The sequence below is a fragment of the Diabrotica virgifera genome, chromosome 3 (genome assembly GCF_917563875.1).
Source record: "Diabrotica virgifera virgifera chromosome 3, PGI_DIABVI_V3a".
Lineage (NCBI taxonomy): Eukaryota > Metazoa > Arthropoda > Insecta > Coleoptera > Chrysomelidae > Diabrotica > Diabrotica virgifera.
The window spans coordinates 67,080,086-67,108,002 of NC_065445.1; the positions used below are offsets into that span (position 1 = coordinate 67,080,086).

Below are 27,917 nucleotides of genomic sequence, written 5' to 3' on the forward strand. Positions count from 1 at the left end.
TAATTTTTGAAAATAGTAAGGTTATTAATTTATTAGAGCCTCATAGAGATGCAATAATGGTGGATAAAGGCTTTCGGATAGACAATATTTGTGATTTACACAATATTAAATTAATTCAACCGCCTTTCTTAAAAAATAAAGCACAACTGAGCAGTGAAGAAGCAATTATCAATGCCAAAATAGCTTCAGCAAGAGTCCATATTGAGAGGTCTAATCAGAGATTAAAAATTTTTAATATATTAAGTGGGAAGTTTCCCTGCAATTTAATACCACAAGCATATGATATTTTTATAATCATATGTGGAATAACAAATTTGTCATCACCTATTTTATCAGATTCAAGGTTTTTAAAATAATTTTATCAATTTTTATATTTTTTATTTTACCTGCTGGTTATAAAAAAATGTCTTACATTTAGAAATATAGTTTCTATCTTTGGCATCCATGAAATTATTCATGAATTACTTTTTATACTAGGTCTCATTTTTTACTCGCAGAAACTAGTATCGCAAAATTAAGCCGCTTGTCCATAGAAACCACAATACGCTAAACAAGGGTAAACAATACCGCATGTCTTTGATACCTTGTTGAAGTTAAACTTCTTTAGGCACGATTGGGAAAATGTTGAGAGTGAATTTTTATAAAAGCAACAGTATGAAGTACGCATATACTGACAGTATGAAGTTAGTTGCTAAATCTTTTGTTAGTTGCGAAGTCTTTTAAGTTATGTATGTATCGATGCAAAGTGTGAAAAAATATATTGGTGTTTTTAGTAAATATATTTATTATAATTTTTGTGTCTTTGTTGGGAATACGATAATTAGTATTAAAATATGATAAAAGAAAATTTGTGTAGAAAACCTGATGTTTTTAGATTTTCTACGATTCATCAAGGGAAAAGTAATTGTGGAGAGACTACAGTTCATAAAAAATGACATATTAACGTTATTTTTTATTTTTGGTAGAGAGACATACTTTATTGATACAATGTACCAAAAGGCCATCGACTGAAGTCTTTCAGCCAATTTACACAATTAATATACATTATTATAATATTAATACAATACAATAATTAAAAAAAAAAAAATTTGTATGTGGCAGTAATCACAATATCACTGACAATTAGTTACAATACAGATGATGATTTGAATAGAGTTGTTTATTGTCTTGATGTGTAGCAGATTTCTTCAAAGAGTTCTTCCTGGATATCTACGGGCACTGTCCTCTGGTATCTTCACAATGTGGGGCTCAATCAAATTTTTGTTATTGTCATTAATAAAGAGATATTTAAACAGCTTATCGAGTCTCTCATTAATAGGTTCAATTCCAGTTTTCTCGTACAGCATTCTGTTGGATGGATTATGAAGTGGATTATCAGGATGACGCATTCTAGTAATTTGTCGAAGGCTAGTTGTTTCAGCCACTTTTATATTATTTTTGGCAGGACTTTTAGAATTATGGAAAATTGTAGAACCATACTCCAGCATGGGCCTGCAAATCATTTTATAAATATTGGCTGCTGTTTCAATCGTAATTCCCTCGCATTCTTGTATGTTAAACTTCTGAAGTGTTTTGCTCTATTTCTATTCCCAAATACTTAACAGTTTGGGAGGGTTTAATAATATTGTCGCATATGTTTATAGTTGGTGAGTGATCTTGGATTCTATGGTTAAATATTATTAGTTTTGTTTTAGAAGGATTTATTGTTAATCTCCATTTATTCATCCAAGATATTGTGTCATCCACCTGCCTCTGCAATAAGTCCATTGTCTTTATTAATTTTTTTCTATATGATATCACTGCAGTGTCATCAGCAAATTGTAGCAAATTAGTGTTGGTTAGTCTATTGTCGCATATGTCACTGCAATAGAGATTATACAATAGAGGGGAGAGTGGTGAACCTTGTGGAACTCCTTGTTGCACTGAAAATGAATGGGAATATGTTTCATTGATCTTAACTATACACCTGCATCTTCTAAGAAATTCATCAATAATCCATATTAGAGAAGGGAAGCATTTCATTTTGTGAAGCTTATATAACAATCCTCTATGCCAAACAGAGTCAAAAGCCTTCTTGATGTCCAAGAAAACTCCAGTAATTTTTGGTATTAATATTAGTTTGATATTTAAATAAAATACAATTAAACTGTTTAAAATATATTTATTTCATTGAAATGATAATAATAGAAGTATAATTTCTTAGGTGCATACAAAGTACACACTCTTTTTTTTTTCTATGACTTTTGACGTTTATCATTTTCAGTGATAGTGACACTAGCACATTAGTTGTGTTAAATGGATTAAATTAGTTAAATATAAAAATGTACAATATAATTTTATAAAATACGTCCAACGATAATAGCCATTTTCTAATTATTACATTGACAGTATGTATCTATGATATTTCACATAAACATAATATGTTTCACTTACCCCCAGTCTTTCCACCTCCGAACAACTATTTATTAGGAAGTTTATCCGGCAGATTACATGTAAATCTGTCAAATAAACCTCCGAATAACTTTTATTTGGAGGTGAAAAGACCGGGCCTTAATGTTTTGATTTAAATTGTTTGAAAATGAATCATGACGTTTGGGCAAAGATAAAATGGAACAACTATATCCTTTGACACTGAAAATTTTATAATTTTATGGACAAACCTTATAGGCCTTGGGCCCGCATATACAATTATTATTTATGACCACACCGTTGAAACTTTTTGTACTTGTTATTTTTGTAGAGTCGGACAAATTTTGAGCTTGGCGCATTATGGTAGTGGGGCGTTTGTCTGTCAAGCGGTGACGAAGTTGTCAATTTTATGCAAGAAAAAAATTTATTACCACATTGGTCATCCTATTTTAATCAATGGATTTTATCATATAAACAACGAAAACAATTTTGTCGGACAAAAATATTGGGGCATATGACGCGTCGGACACGCTAAATATGTCAAATTTATGAAAATAATAAATTTATTACCACATGGATAATTTTAACGGTATCTACCATAAAATATTTTTACAATAATGTGGTAACCTTGTCGGACAATTTTCACGGGGCATATGCGCAGTCGGACGCGCCGAAGATGTCAATTTCCTGAAATTTTTTTATTTACAACCATTTTTCCGACAACATTAGTAGGTTATAAGTAATTATATTCTTAATCAAAAAATCAAAGTGTCGGACAAAAATATTGGGGCAACTCGACAGTCGGACAAAAAATTTAATTTTTATTAGTAAAGTATACTTTCAAATTATGCTGGGTTCGTGCACCCTTATCTTTACAACCATTTTTCCGACAAAAGTAGTAGGTTACAAGTAATTATATTCTTAAACAAAAAATGTAATTGTCTGACAAAAATGTTGGGGCAAACGAACAGAAAACTTAATTCTTTTAGGCTATCGACGAGGAGGTATTATCAAAAAAAAATTTAAAACAGTGTTTCTCGGTTACTTTTGAATCGATTTAGCTGAAAATTGGTACACACACTAAGTAAAGCATTTAAAAGGGTATGACGTAGATCGGAACCCAAAATTTTCTTAAAACATTTTCCGACAAGAGGGAAAATTTTAGAAAAATTGTGATCTGATAATTTGTGTATATACTCCTTGAACAACGACAAACATCGTTCTGTATTTTTTCTCTAATTAAAAAAAAATTTTTCAGCACATGTATCAGGTTATAAGTAGTTATATTCCAAATCAAAAAATCTAAGTGCCCGACATAAATAGTGGGGCACATCCAAAGTCGGACAAAAAATTTAATTTTTATTAATAAACTATACTTTTAAATTATTCTGGGTTCGTGCATCCCTTATCTTTACAACCATTTTTCCGACAAAAGTAGTAGGATACAAGTAATTATACTCTTAAACAAAAAATGTAATTGTCTGACAAAAATGTTGGGGCAAACGAACAGGAAACTTAATTCTTTTAGGCTATGGACGAGGAGGTATTATCCAAAAATATTTTAAAACAGTTTTTCTCGGTTATTTTTGAATCGATTTAGCTGAATATTGGTACACACACTAAGTAAAACATTTAAAAGGGTATGACGTAGAGCTGTACCCAAAATTTTTCCAAAAAAATTTCGGACAAGAGGGAAAATTTTAGAAAAATTGTGATCTGATATTTGCGTACATACTCCTTGAACAACGACAAACATCGTTCTGTAGTTTTTTTTTCCAATTAAAAAAAATTTCCGACACAAGTATCAGGTTATAAGTAGTTATATTCTAAATCAAAAAATCTAAGAGTCCGACAAAAATATTGGGTCAAATCCAAAGTCGGACAAAAAATTTAATTTTTATTAATAAACTGTCTTTTAAAGAATACTGGGTTCGTGCAACCCTTACCTTTAAAACCATTTTTCCGACAACATTAGTAGGTTATAAGTAATTATATTCTTAATCAAAAAATCAAAGTGTCGGACAAAAATATTGGGGCAACTCGACAGTCGGACAAAAAATTTAATTTTTATTAGTAAAGTATACTTTCAAATTATGCTGGGTTCGTTCATCCCTTATCTTTACAACCATTTTTCCGACAAAAGTAGTAGGTTACAAGTAATTATATTCTTAAACAAAAAATGTAATTGTCTGACAAAAATGTTGGGGCAAACGAACAGAAAACTTAATTCTTTTAGGCTATCAACGAGGAGGTATTATCAAAAAAAAAATTTAAAAGAGTGTTTCTCGGTTAATTTTGAATCGATTTAGCTAAAAATTGGTACACACGCTAAGTAAAGCATTTAAAAGGGTATGACGTAGATCGGAACCCAAAATTTTCTTAAAAAATTTTCCGACAAGAGGAAAAATTTTAGAAAAATTGTGATCTGATAGTTTGTGTCCTTGAACAACGACAAACATCGTTGTGTATTTTTTTCTCGAATTAAAAAAAAAATTTCAGCACATGTATCAGGTTATAAGTAGTTATATTCCAAATCAAAAAATCTAAGTGTCCGACAAAAATATTGGGGCAAATCCAAAGTCAGACAAAAAATTTAATTTTTATTGATAAACTATACTTTTAAATTATGCTGGGTTCGTGTATCCCTTATCTTTACAACCATTTTTCCGACAAAGGTAGTAAGTTACAAGTAATTATATTCTTAAACAAAAAATGTAATTGGTTGACAAAAATCTTGGGGCAAATGAACAGAAAACTTACTAACTTACTACTTTCTAACTTACTACTTTGTCGGAAAAATGGTTGTAAATATAAGCGATGCACGAACCCAGCATGATTTAAAAGTATAGTTTATTAAATGCAGTAATGAAACACAGACTTACTCACAATCATTTATTATAGTTATTAATATTTATTATAGTTTATTAATAAACATTAAATTTTTTATCCGACTTTGGATTTGCCCCAATATTTTTGTCGGACACTTAGATTTTTTGATTTGGAATATAACTACTTATAACCTGATACTTGTGTCGGAAATTTTTTTTTTCAAGAAAAAAAACTACAGAACGATGTTTGTCGTTGTTCAAGGAGTATGTAAGCAAATATCAGATCACAATTTTTCTAAAATTTTCCCCCTTGTCGGAAAATTTTTTAAGAAAATTTTGGGTACAGCTCTACGTCATACCCTTTTAAATGTTTTACTTAATATGTGTACCAATTTTGAGCTAAATCGATTCAAAAATAACCGAGAAAACTCTTTTAAAATTTTTTGATATTACTTTCTCGTCGATAGCCTAAAAGAATTAAGTTTTCTGTTCGTTTGCCCCAAGATTTTTGTCAAACAATTACATTTTTTGTTTAAGAATATAATTACTTGTAACTTACTACCTTTGTCGGAAAAATGGTTGTAAAGATAAGGGATACACGAACCCAGCATAATTTAAAAGTATGGTTTATCAATAAAAATTAAATTTTTTGTCCGACTTTGGATTTGCCCCAATATTTTTGTCGGACACTTAGATTTTTTGATTTGGAATATAACTACTTATAACCTGATACTGGTGTCGGAAATTTTTTTTTATTTCGAGAAAAAAAACTACAGAACGATATTTGTCGTTGTTCATGGAGTATGTACGCAAATATCAGATCACAATTTTTCTAAAATTTTCCCTCTTGTCCGAAATTTTTTTGGGAAAATTTTGGGTACAACTCTACGTCATACCCTTTTAAATGTTTTACTTAGTGTGTGTACCAATTTTCAGCTAAATCGATTCAAAAATAACCGAGAAAAACTGTTTTAAAATGTTTTTGGATAATACCTCCTCGTCCATAGCCTAAAAGAATTAAGTTTCCTGTTCGTTTGCCCCAACATTTTTGTCAGACAATTAAATTTTTTGTTTAAGAGTATAATTACTTGTATCCTACTACTTTTGTCGGAAAAATGGTTGTAAAGATAAGGGATGCACGAACCCAGAATAATTTAAAAGTATATTAATAAAAATTAAATTTTTTGTCCGACTTTGGATGTGCCCCACTATTTAGGTCGGGCACTTACATTTTTTGATTTGGAATATAACTACTTATAACCTGATACATGTGCTGAAAATTTTTTTTTAATTCGAGAAAAAAATACAGAACGATGTTTGTCGTTGTTCAAGGAGTATGTACAAAAATTATCAGATCACAATTTTTCTAAAATTTTCCTTCTTGTCGGAAAATTTTTTAAGAAAATTTTGGGTTCCGATCTACGTCATATCCTTTTAAATGCTTTACTTAGCGTGTGTACCAATTTTCAGCTAAATCGATTCAAAAGTAACCGAGAAACACAGTTTTAAATTTTTTTTTTGATAATACCTCCTCGTCGATAGCCTAAAAGAATTAAGTTTTCTGTTCGTTTGCCCCAACATTTTTGTCAGACAATTACATTTTTTGTTTAAGAATATAATTACTTGTAACCTACTACATTTGTCGGAAAAATGGTTGTAAAGATAAGGGATGCACGAACCCAGCATAATTTGAAAGTATACTTTACTAATAAAAACTAAATTTTTTGTCCGACTGTCGAGTTGCCCCAATATTTTTGTCCGACACTTTGATTTTTTGATTAAGAATATAATTACTTATAACCTACTAATGTTGTCGGAAAAATGGTTTTAAAGATAAGGGTTGCACGAACCCAGTATTATTTAAAAGACAGTTTATTAATAAAAATTAAATTTTTTGTCCGACTTTGGATTTGACCCAATATTTTTGTCGGACACTTAGATTTTTTGATTTAGAATGTAACTACTTATAACCTGATACTTGTGTCGGAAATTTTTTTTAATTGGAAAAAAACTACAGAACGATGTTTGTCGTTGTTCAAGGAGTATGTAAGCAAATATCAGATCACAATTTTGCAAAAAATTATATTGCCTCGCAGACTTAAAATGCGTTTATCTCGAAAACGGTTGAGTTTAACGAGATGAATATAGTAACCTTTTTTAAGTATAAATGTTAAGAGAATAAAAGTGTTGATTCCAAAGGTATGTAGAGTGAGAAATAAAACAATTGATCCTATTAAATGAGCGCTGAAAGGCGTATGTGGCGCCCTCTGGATAATATATCATTTTTGGTGGCAAATTTAGATTTATTGTCCCGAAAAACCCCTGCTTACCGAATTTCGTGTTATTATCCCATGCCTGTTAGGAAATATTCAAGAATAAATAAAATAAAAGTTTAACTTTATCACCTTGTATTTCGGTTATTATCAACTTTCGTACTAAGGTAAGTTAGCTTATATCGACCTATTTTAACCTCAGGAATCTAAGGTTAAGCTATGACCCATTCTTTACCAAACACCCTGTATATGTACACTCTGGACCAAAATTAATCAACCACCTTAAAAATGGGTTATTTTTGATGGTTTGTATTTTATAAACCTCTTGTCCGATTTAAGTGATTTTTTCGTAACATTAGCGCCTTATTCTTTAGCAATATCCCTGTAGTAATATTGTCGGTACACACATAATTTTTATTGCAAAGCTAGTGTATGAATCAAACTGTGTTTTTTCTCAAAGTTCGCATCACCCCGTGGAATATTCTAGCATCTATAAAATACTAAAATTAAAACCTAACTATAGCCTCATTCCTTCTCAACATTCAGTTTTTTCATTCATTCGTTTATGTTGGATAATAAAAAAGTTAAGCACTTTAAAAACTAGCCATGTTTTTCATAGACAAAGTGTGTTTTAAATAAGTATGGCAATAAGGAGTAATTGTGCATGACAAAATAAAGTCAGTTTGCTTTACGAGAAAAACGTATGTCCACAAATGCATCGTTTCCGAGATAGGGGGTGTTGAAGTTTTTCTGACAAACTGACGATTTATTTATTGCTTTAAAACCAGTTGAGATATGCAAATGAAATTTGGTGGGTTTTAAGAGGTAGTTATTGCACATTTTTTAACTACAGTTAAGAATTTAATATTCACCATTGGCGCGCATACGGGTAATATGAGCCGAAAAATACGTAATTTAATATGAGGTCTAAATGTATAAAAATCAATTTTTTTTAAATTGTACCAAAACGCCCCATTATTTTTGTATGACAAGTGGGTCCAATATGCATTACACATGTAAAAAAACAGTACAAAGTAAAAATAACATCTGTGGTAATAAATAAAAAATTTTCAGGAAATTGACATCTTCGGCGCGTCCGACTGCGCATATGCCCCGTGAAAATTGTCCGACAAGGTTACCACATTATTGTAAAAAGGTTTTATGGTAGATACCGTTAAAATTATCCATGTGGTAATAAATTTATTATTTTCATAAATTTTAAGTTATTTTTTGGGTGTAACTACAATGATATTATGCTAAAAATGATGGTGTATCGCATATTTAAAATGCGTTTATCTCGAAAACGGTTGAGTTTAGGAAGATGAAAGAAGTATACCTTTTTTAAGTAAAACTAATAGGAAAATAAAAATTTTAATGTCAAAATTATACAGAGTGAGGGATAAAGAAAATTGAACGTAATAAATGAGTGCTGAAAGGCATATGTGGCGCCCTCTGGGCAAAGCATAATTTTTGGTAAGGAATTTAGATTTCTCGACTCAAGAAACCCCCAGATATAAAATTTCATGTTGTTATCTCATACCTATCAGGAAATATTCAATAATAAATAAAAAAAAAGTTTGATTTTGACACCCTGTATCTCGGCTATTATAAACTTTGTACTAAGGTAAGTTAGCTTAAATCGGCCTATTTTAACCTCAGGAACCTGAGGTTAAGCTATGGCCCATTCTTTACCAAAAACCATGTATGCATAAAAATTACTTTTTCTTTTAATTGTACCAAAACGCCCCATTATTTTTGTCCGACAAGTGATCCAATATGCGTTACACATGTAACAGAACAGTACAAAATAAAAATGACATCTGTGGTAATAAATAAAAAATTTTCAGGAAATTGACATATTCGGCGCGTCCGACTGGGCATATGCCCCGTGAAAATTGTCCGACAAGGTTACCACATTATTGTAAAAAGGTTTTATGATAGATACCGTTAAAATTATCGATGTGGTAATAAATTTATTATTTTCATAAATTTGACATATTTAGCGTGTCCGACGCGTCATATGCCCCAATATTTTTGTCCGACAAAATTGTTTTCGTTGTTTATATGATAAAATCCATTGATTAAAATAGAATGACCAATGTGGTAATAAATTTTTTTCTTGCATAAAATTGACAACTTCGTCACCGCTTGACAGACAAACGCCCCACTACCATAATGCGCCAAGCTCAAAATTTGTCCGACTCCACCCAAATAACAAGTACAAAAAGTTTCAACGGTGTGGTCATAAATAATAATTGTATATGCGGGCCCAAGGCCTATTACAAAGAGTTAGAGAAAAAACAATAGCAAATACAATTTACTGAAATTACATAAATCGTCAATATTATATACAAAATAAAAGATAATGTAATAAACCAAAACCAATCTATTGCTAAATTTAAATTATTGAAAGTTGCATAATACAACCTTATGAACTAATAGTTTATGTTGCTGCATATGACACCCAAATATAGATAAAAATACTTCAGTTACTTGTATATAAGGGATTTTTCACCACCCTTATGAAGAGGGGTAATAATGGCTATCTAAAATAGTCAATAATTATAAAGAATTATTATTTTTGTATAACTGTATTAAAAATAAATATTTTACTAACTATGGTATTTTTATTCAAAGCCATCATACAGTCAATAGCAACACATGGTATGGAAACATGGACCATAAAAGAAAATATGTTAATTCTTTTAAGTGAAAGATATTAAGGCTATCTAAAATAGTCAATAATTATAAAGAATTATTATTTTTGTATAATAAATATTTTACTAACTATGGTATTTGTATTCAAAGCCATCATACAGTCAATAGCAACATATGGTATGGAAACATGGATCATGAAAGAAAATACATTAATTCTTTTAAGTGAAAGATATTAAGGCTATCTAAAATAGTCAATAATTATAAAGAATTATTATTTTTGTATAACTATATTAAAAATAAATATTTTACTAACTATGGTATTTTTATTCAAAGCCATCATACAGCCAATAGCAACATATGGTATGGAAACATGGATCATGATAGAAAAAAACGTTAATTCTTTTAAGAGAAAGATATTAAGGACAATATAGGGACCTATTTGTGACAATGGTATATGGAGAATAAGGTTCAACCATGAGTTGTACTAACATTATAAAGAATCCTCTATAACAAATTACATATGTAAAAATATAAAGACTTTTCTTGGCATGTCACTTTATAAGACCAGGTACAGTCAGAAAAATGAAAAAATACCCATGAACGAACATATAAAACACGCTGTATTTTCCTGTCACTGTGTCACAAAGTACATGTAATAATAATTATTACATATACTTGCACTGGCCAATCTTTTGTGTGACACAGTGACAGGAAAATACAGCGTGTTTTATATGTTCGTTCATGGGTATTCTTTCATTTTTCCTACTGTAAGTAGAAAGCTTAGCGGAGCCATGGTGGGACAATGGACAGTAGGAAGAGGTAAATAGACGAAGTGAGAAACGATGCTAAAGAGATATTGAGTGTGGACAACAAACTGGATGAGAGCAGTCAGGACTTTGAGGCAGATGTGGGGGGAGGCCACGGCCGGCCCAACTTGGGCTGTAGCGCCATAGGAGAGAGAGAGAGGGGTATTTTTATTGACTAGTGAACTGAGTAACTTAATTGTTGACAATATTTTCTTTCTCTGAGTTTTTGACAGATTCTTCTTCTGTATTTTTTTGCTTCTCACACAGTACATGAATCATTTTATTAAAATATTTCTCTTTTACAACCCTGAGCATGTTCACAGTATACTTATAATCAAATTCAACATTAATAACACATAATGATCTGTCGTAGCTGCAAAATATGACAAAGGCTGTTTTATTTAAGTTGAGTAAAGCCATGCCACACTGAATTTGACCATAATATTTGTGTTTTGTCTTTAACTTATATTCGGTGCCTTCCTTATAAATATATTTTATATTTTTAAGGACATCTAAAATGCTTGCAGTTTTTCCTAAAAAGAACTTGGGTTAGTAAATAATTAATATTAATAGTAAATAAGTAACTAACCTTCATATAAGCATTTGATTTCTAACAGAACAGCAGGTTTTCCATTTTCAAAAATTATTCCGTCAGGTGAATAACCCAACCATTCATTTGAATGAGAGACAACCATGCCACAGTCAATAATGTTGGCCCCAGTAAGCTCAATAAAAGCTTCTCTGGCACAACCTTCAGTTTCTATTCCATACCGTACAAATTTATTACTAAATTTCTTGGGAAAAAAATATTTTATCGCTTTGGTATCCCAATCGTTTTTGGAGTATGTGAATATTTCATAAACACGACTACCAGTAATTCTATATTTTCTGAAGTCGTTCCACTGTTCAGATCTTTGAGACATATTTATTGATATTTCACTAACATTTTGGTTTATAAATGTGGATAAAAATGTGTCACAGCATTTCTTCTGGGACCCAACTTTGGCAGAAAATAGTTCCATCATTGCAGGGGATTGGCAGGCATTATTTAGAATTTCTGAAAATTCACTGTTTATACTATGTACAATCGGATTCTCCTCCACAGCATAGGTTTCAGTAGTAGAGTAATCTCTTCTCCCTTGCCTGTAACCAAATATTAATAATTATAGTAAAATTGTAAATATGCAGCATTATAAGTACCAAAATTTGATAAAAACAATGATTAATGACTATATGGTAAATATATTTAAATGGGTCTACTGAATAACGTTGTCAGTGCCACATTTTTTGTTTTTGAGAAGTGGAAGTAAAAGTTTTAAAATTGTGATAATGGTGAGTTTATACATTTTAAGGATGAGTAATACAGTTTGTAATTTGTATTTACAAACTTTATTACTAACTCTTAAAATGTCATTGTTATAATTTTAAAACTTCTTTACAGATTTACAGTCTTGTGTTTTAGTTCATATATCGAGGGGTTCGTGCAAAAACCCAATAACTAAAAATAACATTGTTTCGATATAATTGCGATTAAAGATTTTAGGAAGGTTGAAGAAGATTTCAAATCGTCATAGAAAGTTTAATGACGATTTGAAATCTTCTTCAAACTTCCTAAAATCTTTAATCACGATTATCTCGAAACAATGTTATTTTTAGTTATCGGGTTTTCGCACGAACCCGTCGATATTGTAATCATTTGTATATTTTACTGTTAGCTTATACAAACTGAAACAATAAATTTTCCTCATAAACTATGTAAGAGACTTACCTATGTTGTGCAAATGAAGAATTTGGAAGCTGCTTACGATAAATGTTTAATACATCTGCATTATCCACAGATGTTCTCTCTCTTGTGCACTTCTGTTCATAACATGGCATTTCCTCAACTGAAACAGGTTTGTATTTAGCTTTTGTGTTTTTCTTTTCATTTGACCAAACACATTTAATATCTGTTTGGGAAATTTCCTCCAGACTTTCAATATCTTCTCTAAAATCATGGAAAGCAAATTAAAACACTTTTACTTTACATATTTGATTTACACATTTGACCTACCTTACACATTTAACTAAAAATGCTGAAATGTGTTTGCATCGTCCACTATTGCCAGCTTTACAGGAACAATGCATTGCATTTATCTTTAAAACATTGCCCTTAATGGTCATTAATTCACCCTTGATCTCATGGGGATTTTGGTTAATAGCACTGGATTGGATACATAGACCATAAATAAATATTTTGTTCAAATGCTGGACAGTTTTCCCAGCTAATATTAAATGCCCCGCATCTAAAACATTCTCACCTTCAACTACACATTTAGAGTGCGCAGAACATTGCAAATAGGCCATATATTCGGCGATTTTAAGTTTCATCATGAAATGAGCTCAAAAACGCAAAAAAATCCAAGAAAAACAGTTGAAAAATCACAAACCGCAGAAAATACGTATAAAAACAAAAGCTATATTTGTGAGGTTATGATTTGATTGCCCATGAAGTAGTTCCAATATTTGTCGCATTGGCGCAACAGTCTAAACTTTATTCGCCTATAGTCAGGAAAAAATCCTAGACTGCTAGTACTTTCCCTTAATCCAAACTTCTACATGTTGCCAGATAACCAGTAACTCAGGGAATTGGAATACCCAGTAATCTTATAATTTTCCGAGTTTGTGTCTCTATATCTTGAAAATTCTTCATACGATTCAGTTGTGCCCATGAGAACTTTTTATCAGGATGATTCAAAGAGTATTTTCCCAAAGTATGAACAAAATCCACTGGGACCTAATTTCCATAAGGTTTGTGCGGGGTACTTTACTGTAGAAGGTATTATTTCTATTATTTACATATGTTTAGAATAGGAGAGGAATCTGTTTGTCAGGGGCAAAATATTAATAAAATATTAACTTCCTCATAAGACTTTTTTTATTCAGTTATCCTTGTCGAGTTGGACATCTTTTCTATTTCGGACTTTTCTTAAAAATCTGTCAAACAATATTAGCAGTATTTTTACCAAACAATCCCGCAAAAAATCATCATTTATGATCCATAGTGTTCGACTCCACTGTTTAATCAGAAAGGAGGTGAGAGAATTAGTCCTGTCGCCAGTGGGGGTACAACGGCCTCCTTAATTCAGATGGACTTACCCAAGTTTTTTTATGTATTTTGACCCGTAGAACACGAATTTTTTGGGTAACAGTTGATCCGGATGTCGATAAGATTGTTATAAACAAAGAACTTTAGGAATCACATACCAGCGATTTTTCGTAAAACAAAATATGTTTTTGTATTTTTTGGCAAAAAATGTTTTTACAAGTTTTTTCGTTGAATTCATAGTTTTCGACATAAACGCGGTTAAACTTTTAAAAAATCGAAAAATTGCAATTTTTGAACTCGAATATCTTTTGATTGAAAAATAAAATAGCAATTCTACTTACCACATTTGAAAGTTCAATTCAAATTCTATCGGTTTTGATTATTTTCATTGCTAAAAATTAATTTTTTATATATTAAACAAAGCTATAAACACATAGTGGTTGAATGATGTTTTCAATGCATTTGAGTGAAGTCGAACGAGTAGGCGCGCATACGACAATTTCTACGTAGATTACGTACATTACAACGCATGCATTGGGCACGGGAAACAATATGTGTTTATAGCTTTGTTTAACAATAAAAAATTAATTTTTAGCAATGCAAATAATCAAAACCGATAGAATTTGACTTGAACTTTCAAATGCAGTAAGCAGAATTGCTAGTTTATTTTTTAATCAAAAGTTATTCGGGTTTAAAAATTGCACTTTTTCGATTTTAAGAAAGTTCAACCCCTTTGTCTCGAAAACTATGCATCCTACGAAAAAACTTGTAGGGAACTTTTTTTGCTGACAATCACCCAAAAAATACAAAAAAATGTTTTGTTTTGCGAAAAATCGCTGTTATGTAATTCCTCAAGTTCTTTGTTTATAACAACCTTATCGACATCCGGATCAACTGTTACCAAAAAAATTCGTGTTCTACGGGTCAAAATACATAAAAAAAGCTTGGGTAAGTCCATCGGAATTAAGGAGGCCGTTGTACCCCCCTGGCGACAGGACTAAATCCCAATGTGGCCCTATTACCACTTTCGACAATTACAAAATTAGGCATACCATGTACGTTACTAGGTCTCAAATTCCACCTAAATTTTCTAAAAACATTAGTGAATTCCATACGTTATTAAATTCTGAAGAAATAAAAACTAATAGGGGGGAGCGTTTCTTCTAAAAAATGACGATAATAATCATATTATGTATCATAATCATAATAATGAAACTTTGTTTTCTTGAATTATCACAAAGTTGCATTTTTAAAAATCACCCCAATTAGATGTAGTTCTGCAAGAACGTCCAATAAGAAATATACTCTTAAACGAATGATTTGTCAACAGTGTCCAGATTTTAAGGTATAATAATTAAATAACCTAACGTGAAGTAAAAACTCCCTGGTATAGTTGGTATAAAATTCCTGGTGTAGTTAGTTTATATTTATGTATAATAATTACTTATACGAGAGGTGAATCAAATATAAACCGACCTTTGCTAATAACTTTTTATTGAATTATAATTACAACAATTAAACAATACTTCATTTTTCTATACACATTTCTTCTTTCTGTATGCATTTTTCTTGTGTTAGGGCAGCTGTATGCGGTCGGACGTTGTCATGCAAGAGCAACACATCTCGTATAGGACATCCCCGTCTTTTGGACCTATAGGCAGCTCGAACACGGTCCAAAAAGACTACAGTAATAAGCGGCATTAATGATTCGTCTCCCATGAACAAAACACAGCAACAAAACGCCAAGATAATCCCAAAATACTGTCGCAATAAGGTCACGAATGCATTGTGCAAGCGAACATGGCACTACCCTCTCGCTCATCGCAACAATAACTGACTGCACGTCATTAGAGAACAGGCGGTAGCGCGCAGTCACACATTAAACTGTAACCTCCCACCACAGGACTAATTTAGACATTATCGCCAGTTTATGCTAAGCAGGGACGGAAAGGTCGGTTCATATTTAATTCACCCCACCCACGTACTAATGACGGCTTAAAATCGCCTAGGAGTGAATTCAAATATTACGTTTTAAGGAGTCAGGCAATATTCATATTTTGGAAGTGAACTCAACTCGTCCCCATAGGGGCGCACGCATCATAAAGAGTCATAAAATTTATACCCTAACAACTGATTCTTGCAGGATTGTTTGATAAAATTGCTTAACAATTTACTAGTACAGTGGAACCCCGTTAACTCGGATTAATTGGGACCGCGGCCGATCCGGGTTATCGAAAATCCGGGTTAGCCGGAGAAAATGGTAAAAATTAATAAAATATGGTATGCTTACAGATAAACTCCGTTATAATTGTCACACAGACACTGGTAAACCACGTTCGCATTCCACACAAAACCACACATACAAAGCGTCGTCAAAAGTCTCATTCTTAGCTTTATTAGCTTTGCACCGATTAAACTGTCTTTTGTTATCATTTTGAAAAAAAAATTCTTCGATTTTAGTTCTATTTTTCTTCCAATCCGATACTGTAGATGTACCGACACCATAATATAATGCTGCAAGATTCACCTTTATCAGTTCTACTTAATGCTTCTAGTTTCTTTTCCATTGTCACTACAACATTTTTACGTTTTGTTGCCCTTATAGACAAAAGACACGCAAACACAAAATCTGAATAAATTTACGAACGATTACAAAACGGAAGCGAACAATAATACGACTTTACTACACATAATACCGTCTCTGATGTTATGTTATTTAATAAAAGTGATGACTAAGACCATTGTTAAAAAACGCTGGACGGAAGGGCCGCCCGAGAACTTTATCGTGCCGATCTATTATCGTTATGGTACTAGATATTGGCATTCTATAAAAATAACAAAGTTACTCGTTATTTTGATATTTTAGAAACACCTACTGTACTTAAAAGTATTTTATGGTTCTACGCATCATTAATTCCTGCATTTGAGAAAATGTTCGATGCCATATTTCGGGGACACACTATAGATGTGTAGATTATTGCATAAATCAATAGAATATTATAGTCATACTTTCATTTCAAATTAGTTCATTTTTCTGAGAAATTAATAGTTTACAATATTTGCATTTCATTCTATTTCAATTACGCCAGTCAATGCGCGAGATTAAAAACAAGATATTATCTCCAAATTCTATCCTACTGCATGGATTTTAATGAAATTTTGGGAGTAGCCCAATCTCCTAATTCAAAGTCTATCCTATATACTATGGCGCTTTTATCATGGGGGAAGTTCCCACCACTTCTCAGGGGTGAAATATTTTTATTTTCGAATTACATGGAGAAAAAGGAAGATTTTTAAGAAAATTTAAAAATTCATTCTATAATTTGATCACATTTTTTAAAAAAACCATTCATTTTAAACCCGTTTAACTTTTTGAAAGTAGAAATAACACTATATTAAAAGGTATGGAGAAGAAAAACAATGCATTTAAATTATGGTGGATGGGGAGTTAAATGTATATACTTTTCATTTTTCCTTAAAGTACATTAGTCATTATATTTTTTGCACCATATCTCGCTTAGTTTGTAAGTAACCGACATTTAACGGTGCTCGTTTTAAAGGCCTTTTCAAACACTACAAAAGGTGTTGGTAGCATTATACACCTAAAACCTACCGTTCCTCTGTTATTTCAAGTTGAATACACCAATTTGAGCATGCACCAAAAAACAAACTATTTTCACCTACCATATCTCTTTTTGTATTATAAATAGAACATTTACGAAGGAACGAATCTCTTTATTATTTATAATCTAAAAAATGTTTTATATAGAGTTTTTAGTTCGATGCATAGTTTTTAAGGTATTCACAAAAAATCCGTCCGAAAAGGTGTCATTTTTCAATGAAAATGGCCAATTTTCAACTACGCATAACTCAAAAAGTATTGAGTTCTCAAAAAAAAGTATAGACCAGTTTTTGCTTAGAAATAGGTTCTTCAGCCACTTCCGTGCTTATTTTGACCAATAAATTTTCCACCCCCTTGAAGAAGTGGGAACCGCCCCAAGATAAAAGCGCCATAGTATATAGGGTAGATTTTGTTTCTTGAGCTATTCCCTACTTACTGTGAAAATATCAAGTACATCAATGTAGTAGGATGGAATTCGGAGCCAAATACCCTCATTGACTGCTCTACAATAATGCTCTGCTATGAACGCGTGAGAGAGGACACACATAAGATTATAGCAAAATTTCTATTTACCGTAACTTTTCGAGTTTTTGAGCTACAGCAATAAATTTTATGTCATTGGAAAGGTAATTTTGCATTCTTTCAAAATGTGTTAAAATATACAGGGCGTATCAAAAAAATTAAGATTTTTTATTCATTTCCGGTTCAACCGGAAGCCATGTTTTTGGTAAAATTTATTGTGGTAATAGATAATAAAATACCATATACGTCTGCAAAATTTCAAATTTTAGTTTCTATTAAGAAGGAAGTTACGGGCACTCGAATATTTTTTTATAAAAAATTCATAACTCCCCTCCTATGGGGAGTTAAGATATATGACTAATGTCAATCAATTTACTGATAGGATATCAAAAATATATCAAAAAATAAAAAAATTCCTTGGAGCCATTTTTGAGAAAATCTAGTTCAAATTTATGTCAAAATTTGACCCCTTAAATATAGGCAACCCGTAACTTTTTCTGAAAAACGATAACATCTTTCTTATAGCCCCATCTTTAGGCTATATAACGACTTTTTCAAATTAAACTTATCTTCAAAAACTTTTTAGATAGATAGGGAAATGTGTCGGGGGGGCGGTCGGCCATGTTGGCCGCCATTTTGAATTTGGAAATGTCAAATTCCGTACTTTTATTTACCTATCGATGGGCTTACTTTGAGTTGAATTTCATTTATTTCTGTCAAAATTTGCAAAAATGGGCCCTAAATAACCCCCCTATTTCGGCCCCCCTTCGAGAGATTTTTTTTAAAAGCTTAGTTTCTCGACAAAATTCTCTTAAACTTACTCATACCGAATTTCATCAAAATCGGTCCAGTAGTTTTTGCTGGGCGGTGGCGACATACGTACGTACATACGTACGTACGTACGTACGTACATACTTCCGACATGTTTTTTTTATTTGCTTTTTAGACTCAGGGGGACTCAAAACGTCGAAAAAAAGTGAAATCTGAAAAAAAATTTTTTGCACGATCCTATAACTTTATCTATTATACTATACTACGTATATAGTACGATAAAGTAAAAAGAATTTTAATAGTCTTTTCTAAACAATGCTAACACAGACAGTTTCAAAAAAATAAAGGATAATACAGGTGCATGTTGTTTTCGACAATGAATGTGGTGTACCATGAGTCATTTTTACTATGTTATATGTAGTTCAATCCGGTTCCATTATCTCTCAAATATTATATTACATAGAGTTGGTACAAAACCTCGTGAACCTTGAAAATGCGTATGTATAACCGAAATAAAATGAAGCCAAAAACATACGACTATTTTATTTGCTGCTAATTGCGCGACAGGGTCCCATCTGCACCCTGATATTTTCAGTAATGTCGGATTCATCAATCGTTTCGTTCGTATATTGACGTCACCAAATGAATGAATTAGGTTCACGAGATTTTGTAACAGCAATACATTTTTATTGTTGAAATGTTTGTCTGATAAAAATCGGTCCGGGTTAGCCGGAGTTCCGGGTTATCGGGGGCCGACTTATCGCGGTTCCACTGTAATACTGTTCGACACATTTTTAATGCTGTTGTCGGATGCACCAAAGTTTAGAAACCTCTATATTTACGAAATGCCCCCCTTCCGAAAATTTTCCGAAATAGAAAAGTTGTCCGGCTCGACATGAATAACTGAATAAAAAGGATTCATGGTATGAAAGGGGTAATAATTTTTTTTAAATGGTGGGCCCAAGGACCATTTTCTGATAATTTTTTCCATTTGATTTTTGTTATTTCATGCAGTCTGTGTTGTCACGCAACATATTTAAATCATTTGTGGTAAAAAATTTTGCACTGAAGTCAGTTTATTTTATCGCATTCTAATTATAGTAGGTTCACAGCATTAATAACAAACAGTAATGACACTCTGCGACCTTGAGAAAGTCACGCACTTTTGTCGCACAGATTCGAGCGACAAGTCGCAGAACTCACTGCGCTTCTGCATACTTTCAATCATAAGTAGTTTGAGTGTTAAACTAGCAACTAAGGTGCGTAATAGCATAGTTGCTGCTAAACTGTGTTGATTAACCTTGTACATTCGTTTTAATATGTTGTCTCCTGAAGCTGTTGGAACTACTTCATACCATATCATTCATAATTTGATAATTTTTTTGACTTACTCAATTCGTCTATTTCTAACCCTAAGCTCTACAATAGCGCTTTTAGTAATTCTGATTTAGACAATGCAAAAACGGCGGGTTCGTTGGGAAAAATATTCCCATGAGATTTTTTTGCATAATTACATTCGTGAGACATCCCAGAATAAGTTTCAAGAAGTCGCCCACGTGAAAAGTGGGCCACATTTTTTTAACAATTTTTTTTTAATCAAATTGCAAAAATCCATTTTTTTGGCCCGGACAATTTTTTTGTAGGTTTTCTGGATCATTGTGGATAAAAAAGGTCTCTTATAATTTTTCTCTAAAGTTGATCGTTTTCGAGTTATAAGCAATTTAAAATTGAAATAACGAAAAATGGCGATTTTTAAGGCTTAATAACTCGGTTAAAAGTTATTATTATGAAAGTCAGAAAGTGACTAAATCAAAGTTTAATGCCCACCTACAAGAACCTGAATAAATTTTTGTCATTATTTTATTACTAAGCTGTTATTTTTAAGTAATAATATTGAGCGCCATGCACGTGGTAGCCGGCCGTAAATGCTGAGTGCGAGAGAGATGCCACTCCGGCAGTCCAATTGTGCATCTTACTTGCACTCACATTTACGGCCGCCTACCACGTGCATGACGCTCATTATTATTACCTAAAAATAACAGCTTAGTCATAAAATAATGACAAAAATTTCTTCAGGATCTTGTAGGGATGGCATTAAACTTTGATTTAGTCACTTTCTGACTTTCATAATAATAACTTTTAACCGAGTTATTAAGCCTTGAAAATCGCCATTTTTCGTTTTTTTCAATTTTAAATTGCTTATAACTCGAAAACGATCAACTTTAGAGAAAAATTACAAGAGAGACCTTTTCTGTCCAGAATGGTCCGAAACCCCTACAAAAAAATTGTCCGAGCCAAAAATATTGATTTTTACAATTTGATTAAAAAAAATTGAACCACTTTTCACGTAGGCGACTTCTTGAACCTTATTCTGGGATGTCTCACGAATGTGATTATGCAAAAAAATCTCATGGGAATATTTTCCCAACGGACCCGCCGTTTTCACCTTGTCTAACTACCAGAAAGATTTTTCATTGAGCCAGTCCCGTCGAAACTTTTCGCTGCAAACAAGATGGAAGGCGCCAACGAGAGTGTACCTACTGTTTGTTATTAATGGTCTATCCTAGTGTAAAAGTACGAAATTCATATACTTTTTTGATATTTTCTAAAATAAAAAATACTGTACCAGTTGTTTTGAAAATTTGCATAACCACTTATTATAAAAATATTTAAAATAATGTTTTAATTAATAAAACATTTATGCGCCTTCTGCTGTCACCGTGAAAAAAACAGCTCCACTGCTGCAGTGATTGGGACTATTTAATAATAGAGATCCTGAAATATAAAATTTCAGAGTGATTATTGAAATATAAGTTATTTTCTACACCATCAACTAGGAGTTTTTTGATTGGATGAAAAATGTCAATTTGGCGGTTTTTGAAACTGAGAATTTTTTAGCTAATTTAAAAAAATCAACACTTCGTAATTTTTCCAAATTTTAATATTTTTCAAAAATCCTAGTTGATGGTATAGAAAATAACTTAAATTTCAATAATCACTTTGAAATTTTATATTTCAAGATCTCTAATCCCAATCACTGCAGCAGTGGAGCTATGTTTTTTCACGGTGTCAGCAGATGGCGCATAAATTGTTTAATTTTCAATATTTTTTATGAATTTTTTTTACATGCACATAATATAGTCCAGAAAGCCACTGCGCATCCGCTAGGAAAAATATTCTAATTCGGATTTTTTGCACAGTCTTAATCAAAAAGGAATCCTTTTAACAAATTTCCATGTTGCCAGGACCAAAAGTGGTCAACAATTTTTTAAACGTTTTTTTTTGTTTTTTTCCTAAAATTATTTTTTTTGCATGGAACAAAGTTTTTTTAGGTTTTTTGGATCATTCCAAACAAAAAAGGTCTTTAGTGACTTTTCTCTAAAAATGATAGTTTTTGACATATAAGCGATTAAAAATTGAAAAATTGCGAAATCGGCCATTTTTAATCCTCAAAAACTATGTGAAAAACTGAAAACTTGAATGTTGCCAAGGTAGGTAGATATTCTTTAAACATCGATTGATGAAATCCCGAAGAGTTTTTTGCAATATACTATTCAAAACTCCTTTGTTTTTAATTTCTAATCACGCGTGCGCGACACTATTTTCCACTGTTGCATGTGTATACAGTATGGTGCAAATGAAAGGAATAAATTCGTTATTTCGTAAACCGGCTACTTTAAGAAAAAAACCCGAAACAGGTCGATTTTTATTTTTAAGTTATGATTGTGTGGCATGTATGGTATACTAGTGACGTCATCCGTCTGGGAGCGATGACGTATTAGATTATTTTTTTAAATGAGAATAGGGGTCGTGTGGTAGCTCATTTGAAAGGTTCTTGCAATTCTCTATTCAGTAATGTAAACATTTACATAATTATTTATACAGGGTGTCCAAAAAAATTTTATTAAATTAAATTATTTGACAAAAAAAGAAGTAGAAGGACACCCTGTATAAATAATTATATAAATGTTTATATTACTGAATAGATAATTGAAGAACCTTTCAAATGAGCTAGCACACGACCCCTATTCTCATTTAAAAAAATCATCGATTACGTCATCACGCCCAGATGGATGACGTCACTAGTATACCATATATGCCATAATATCGTAACTTAAAAATACAAATCGACCTGTTTCGGGATTTTTCCTTAAAGTCGCCGGTTTACGAAATAACGAATTTATTCCTTTCATTTGCACCATACTGTCGGTGGAAAATACTGTCGCACACGCTCGATTATCAATTAAAAAACAAAGGAGTTTTGAATAGTATATTGCAAAAAACTCTTCGGGATTTCATCAATCGATGTTTAAAGAATATCTACCTACCTTGACAACATTCAAATTTTCAGTTTTTCACATAGTTTTTGAGGGTTAAAAATGGCAGATTTCGCAATTTTTCAATTTTTAATCGCTTATATGTCAAAAACTATTATTTTTAGAGAAAAGTCACTAAAGACCTTTTCTGTTTGGAATGATCCAAAAAACCTAAAAAAACTTTGTTCCATGCAAAAAAAAAATTATTTTAAGGAAAAAAACAAAAAAAAAACGTTTAAAAAATTTTTGACTACCTTTGGTCCTGGCAACATGCAAATTTGTTAAAAGGAGTCCTTTTTGAGTAAGATTGTGCAAAAAATCCGAATTAGAATATTTTTCCTAGCGGATGCGCAGTGGCTTTCTGGACTAATAGGTACTTCTTTTTATAAAAAATGCACATGCAAATTTTTAAAACAACTGGTACAGTACTTTTTATTTTAGAACTTCCCAAAAAAATATATGAATTTCGTACTTTTACACTAGGATGGCCCCTTAATACTGTGGTAAATTATTATAGAAAGAATATTTCGCAGCATAGGATGTTGGGATTTCGGAGCTATAAAAAAACATAAGATAATCAATTACCTGAATTTTTAAAGCGAAGAAATTTGCCGGGAGTCTTGCATTTTAAGTTATATTTATCTTGAGAATCTACATGGTGTTTTTCATGGTTTTTGAGATAATCTCCTCTAGCAAACATTTGGCCGCAAATATTACATTTGAATCGTTCATAGGCGGTATGTTTTAATCTAAAATTATATCAGTTGTGTTAATTTTATGTCAATAACAACTCAATCAAGGATTTCAACTCGATTGAGTAGTCAACAAGTATTCATTAGGGGTTGTTTAAAAACTCAAGAGAAGTACTTAGACAAAATAAAATTTGCCAAGCAGTAATAGTGAAATATAGAAATAACCGCTGTTTTAAGAGCATACAGTAGCGTGTCATCAATATAACTTCCGGAGATAGTATCATACCTTTTTTCATAAGGTCTGCGAAACTTTGGCAACATTGCTTCGGGATTGTTTGACATAACTTGAATGTGACATTAACTCATAGGCGCGCTAAATGAAAGTAATAGAAAACAATTTTATTATTAGTAAATAAATATTTATAAAAATAAACCAAAATGGATGAAAATTTTATGTTAACATGGGTATTTGCACGAAATAATAATAATAAATAATCATTTCGTTGTGAAGCGAAACAAGAGCCGTCTTATTTTATTTAGTTCATAGAGCGCCAAAGGCACTCTAACTTTATATACTCGAAATATTTTTACGTAAAATATACTTACCTACCTACATATAACTAAAACTCACAATTAACAATAATCTATTTTTTTCAAATAGGCCAACAACTTAGTTCTATTAAACAAAAATATAATAAATTAAATATAAATAAACACTACTTTCCTATGAAACAACAATAACGAATTCTTAAAATAATATACTACTGCACTGAACAGATATCGATAAAGATAACCAGAACAGATAAGAGAAAATCTGACGCAGGTTTGTCAAAATGGCAGTGACAATTTCTTTATGTTGCCTAATTAGTTATTAGTTATAATATGTTCGATTTCTTGTTAGAAATAAAAAATTTTAGTAGGTCCAAAATGACACAAAATCTAGGCATGGGATAAAAAAGTTTATTTGAAGAAAGTGTATTTTTTGTTCTTCTTAACCCTTAAACGCCCAACCTTTTTTAGGTTCCATGTACGCCGAAGGGTGGGTAAAAAATGTCCACCTCGAAAATAGCTAATATATTTATTGAGAGTTGTTGGAAATGGATTAAACTTAAGATTCTTATGCTTAATAAACACAGCATCTTCTGAAATATTAATATAAACAATTTACAAACCTTACAACAAAATTACAATGTACATCAAAATTAACATACCAGTAAATGCCAGTAATTCAGATTTGTCGATTTTCTCCACATTCTTCCTTTCAACCTCCTCATTGGCGGATAATTATGTAGATTATGTAATTATACGTCGATAATTATATGGATTATCTTCCTACCATTGAGAAATTATATAGAAACCTTTAGCAACAAGTTTTACTAAGGGAGTACTTTTTATGCCCACCCATATTTAACTCACGATGGTACTTTTATCTTCAAAAATATCGGTAGAACCAAATTAACATTCGATAAAGGGCTGTCTTTATAACAATAAATAATTTTTTAAAAACGTTTAAACACGTAATAAATATGTTACAAGGGTATACGCATTAGGTGGACATTTTTTACCCACCCTTGGGCGTTTAGGGGTTAATGGCGGTACAGGCTCGTTTTTTTAATATTGTATTTAATTACAGAGTAATTTCCACATTCTAATATTTTTCTCAAATTGGGCTCTCTACCGCCATTCTTTATTATATTACGAATATGTGTGCCAAATATTTCGACAAAATATTCAAAATTACAGCCGCAATCTTGGACCGCGTTTGTTGCTACCTGTTGATCGCTACTGTAACCTCTTAGTAACACATATGCAATAAAATTAAGATTTAGATTTAACAGTTACCTGAAATGTGCTTTGAGGGCACTATCGGTTTTGAAAATTCTTGGACATTTATCGCACATAAACCTAAGTTCTGCGTGGTGTAGATAGTGCTCAGACAATATCTGCTGACTCGGAAAGCTGTCACCACATGCGTTACATACATACCCATCTGTTTCTCTTTTTATAGATTCGTAGAAGATAAATTTCCCGTTTGTCGAGCTGTAGAAAATTTTATTTTCGTCGGCATGATCTGAATTATCATCTTCTTCGCAAGATTCATAAAAGGTAATTTTCTCCCCGTCCACTGATTGGCAGATGATTTTATTTTTGCCTTTTTCATTTAATTTACAATCTTCCCCAACTTCATCTACATCCATAGAGCTAAAAATGGTTTTTATACCTCATATTAAAGTATTCAATGAAAATACAAATATTAAGTATAATATACTATTGTGTTTGCATTTTATCAATCAAAAGCAAAATAAAAATTAAATTAAATTTTTTTTTAAATAACGCGGGCACATAAATTAGATACACCCTGTATATTGAGTTGTAAATATTTCTTAGAATGTAGTTTGGATGTAAGTGGATTTCTCTTTTAATGAGCTTTCCGATGAACCATTAAAGACTTTTGTGAATAATTAAAGTGAAAATAACGATGTATTTAGATTTAAAATGGAAAAAGATTGTTTAGTTTAGAGGTAATTATAAATTTCTAGAAAAGGGGTTTTATGGAGAAAGTTTGGAATTTTAGTATCTTTGTTTCAACACGAGTAAATATTGTATAGTTCTCAGAAAGTAATTAGGATGATCGGAATAATTTTGAGGGTGACTGTTTTGTTTGTTGAATGGAAAAGCCGATGTCTTTGATTCTTGGCAATGTGGAAGGGGAAAAATGGATTGGATGATTGAGACAGTTTGAAAGAGAAGTCATTATGTTTTTGGCATCGCTAAGGAGCGGTTCGACGTGTTAAGTGGATAGATAGTTAGCAGATACCAGTGGCTGTTTGATAGTGGAGAATAGTGTTGAAAAGTGGAACGAGAGACAGATCAAATTGAGACGAAATACCTCTTTGATTCTGTATTATTGTGAGAAGGATAGCAGAGAATTTTTGGAGTTTTGTTTGAATCGAGTACGTGTCAAAAGAAGGCCCGGCTTGTTGGAGAATTGGTGCTGGTATGCTGACAGTTTTGAAGCTGGACAAAGGAGAGGGCTTTGATGAGTAGCCTTCAACATAGTCAACGAGGGAGAGCTGTTTTGGCTCACGAGAAGACATCAGAGTGAGTGAAGCAAAAGGTCAGTAAATTTATGTGAAAGAGATTTTTATGTTCGGAAACTAAATTTTTGAGTAAAAGGCATATGAATTAAAATTCCAATATTTCAAAAAGTAAATAGTAAATATAGGTAATCTTACAAATACATGAATTTGTTTTGTTTAGTTTGTTTTACCAAAGTCATCGGGAACAAACCGATAAATTGTTTGTTGTTAACTATAATAAATTTAAGTGGTAAAAATTTCATTCGGACATCTGTGTCCACAGGTTTTTAGATTCGATAGATTTCAGAGTATTGATTTTGATAAATAAAGGACAATTCTGTATTTTTATGTTAATATTTTGCTTTATTTCTTTTCCCTATTTTATCCCGATTAGGATCAACTCAGAGATACTGAACCCACGAGAGAAGATAAGTATAACGTGAGATAATTTGGATTTTTTTTTAATAGTATAAAAAAGGCACCCTGAGATTTTTTATTCAATTTTTATGTATGATTTGCGACAATTAAATAATTAATCAAATAAATAATAATTAATATAAAATTAATAAGAAGCAGATCATAACAATACATAAAGTTATACTGTTTATTAGGTTTATAAGTAAGTTAAAAAATATCTATCTATTGTTGATTGCACATAGTCGAAGGAATGATGCGAGAAAACTAGTATTTGAGATGCAAAAATGCTTCTAGGATGCCTTCCCAACGATGAATTAAACCTTATTGACTCATCTCAAGGCAAGAACTTTGACATTTTTTTCTCTGACAAGCTTGACTGGCATCTAATCTGCTTTTCAGCGTATTTCTTCAGGATATGTGCGTGTGTGTCTATTA

General features: G+C 31.6%; 2 protein-coding genes across 2 annotated transcripts in view; both read right to left on the reverse strand.

The window, feature by feature from the left end:
• Positions 1–27,917, reverse strand: part of LOC126881875 (zinc finger protein 816-like) — a 71,366-nt gene that overhangs the window by 20,286 nt on the left and 23,163 nt on the right. Inside the window, exons 5-6 of the mRNA XM_050646525.1 lie at positions 25,828–26,187; positions 23,879–24,042 (exon numbers count right to left, since the gene is read on the reverse strand). Of these exons, the coding sequence (XP_050502482.1) occupies positions 23,879–24,042; positions 25,828–26,187 (524 nt within the window). The remainder of the gene's footprint in view (positions 1–23,878; positions 24,043–25,827; positions 26,188–27,917) is intronic.
• LOC126881876 (uncharacterized) lies at positions 9,663–13,898 on the reverse strand. Its single transcript, XM_050646526.1, has 4 exons — positions 13,028–13,898; positions 12,743–12,961; positions 11,564–12,117; positions 9,663–11,507 (listed from the first exon to the last, which is right to left on the reverse strand). The coding sequence occupies exons 1-4, from the start codon at positions 13,345–13,347 to the stop codon at positions 11,167–11,169; spliced, it is 1,434 nt and encodes a 477-aa protein (XP_050502483.1). The 5' UTR covers positions 13,348–13,898; the 3' UTR covers positions 9,663–11,166.

Bases quoted from the DNA above. Each gene is read 5' to 3' on its own strand.
- LOC126881876 (XM_050646526.1), bottom strand. From the start codon at position 13,347: ATGATGAAACTTAAAATCGCCGAATATATGGCCTATTTGCAATGTTCT. The intron at 12,118-12,742 runs GTAAGTCTCTTA...ATTTGGTTACAG, and splicing joins TCTTCATTTGCACAACATAG to GCAAGGGAGAAGAGATTACT. The intron at 11,508-11,563 runs GTTAGTTACTTA...AGTTCTTTTTAG, and splicing joins AATCAAATGCTTATATGAAG to GAAAAACTGCAAGCATTTTA.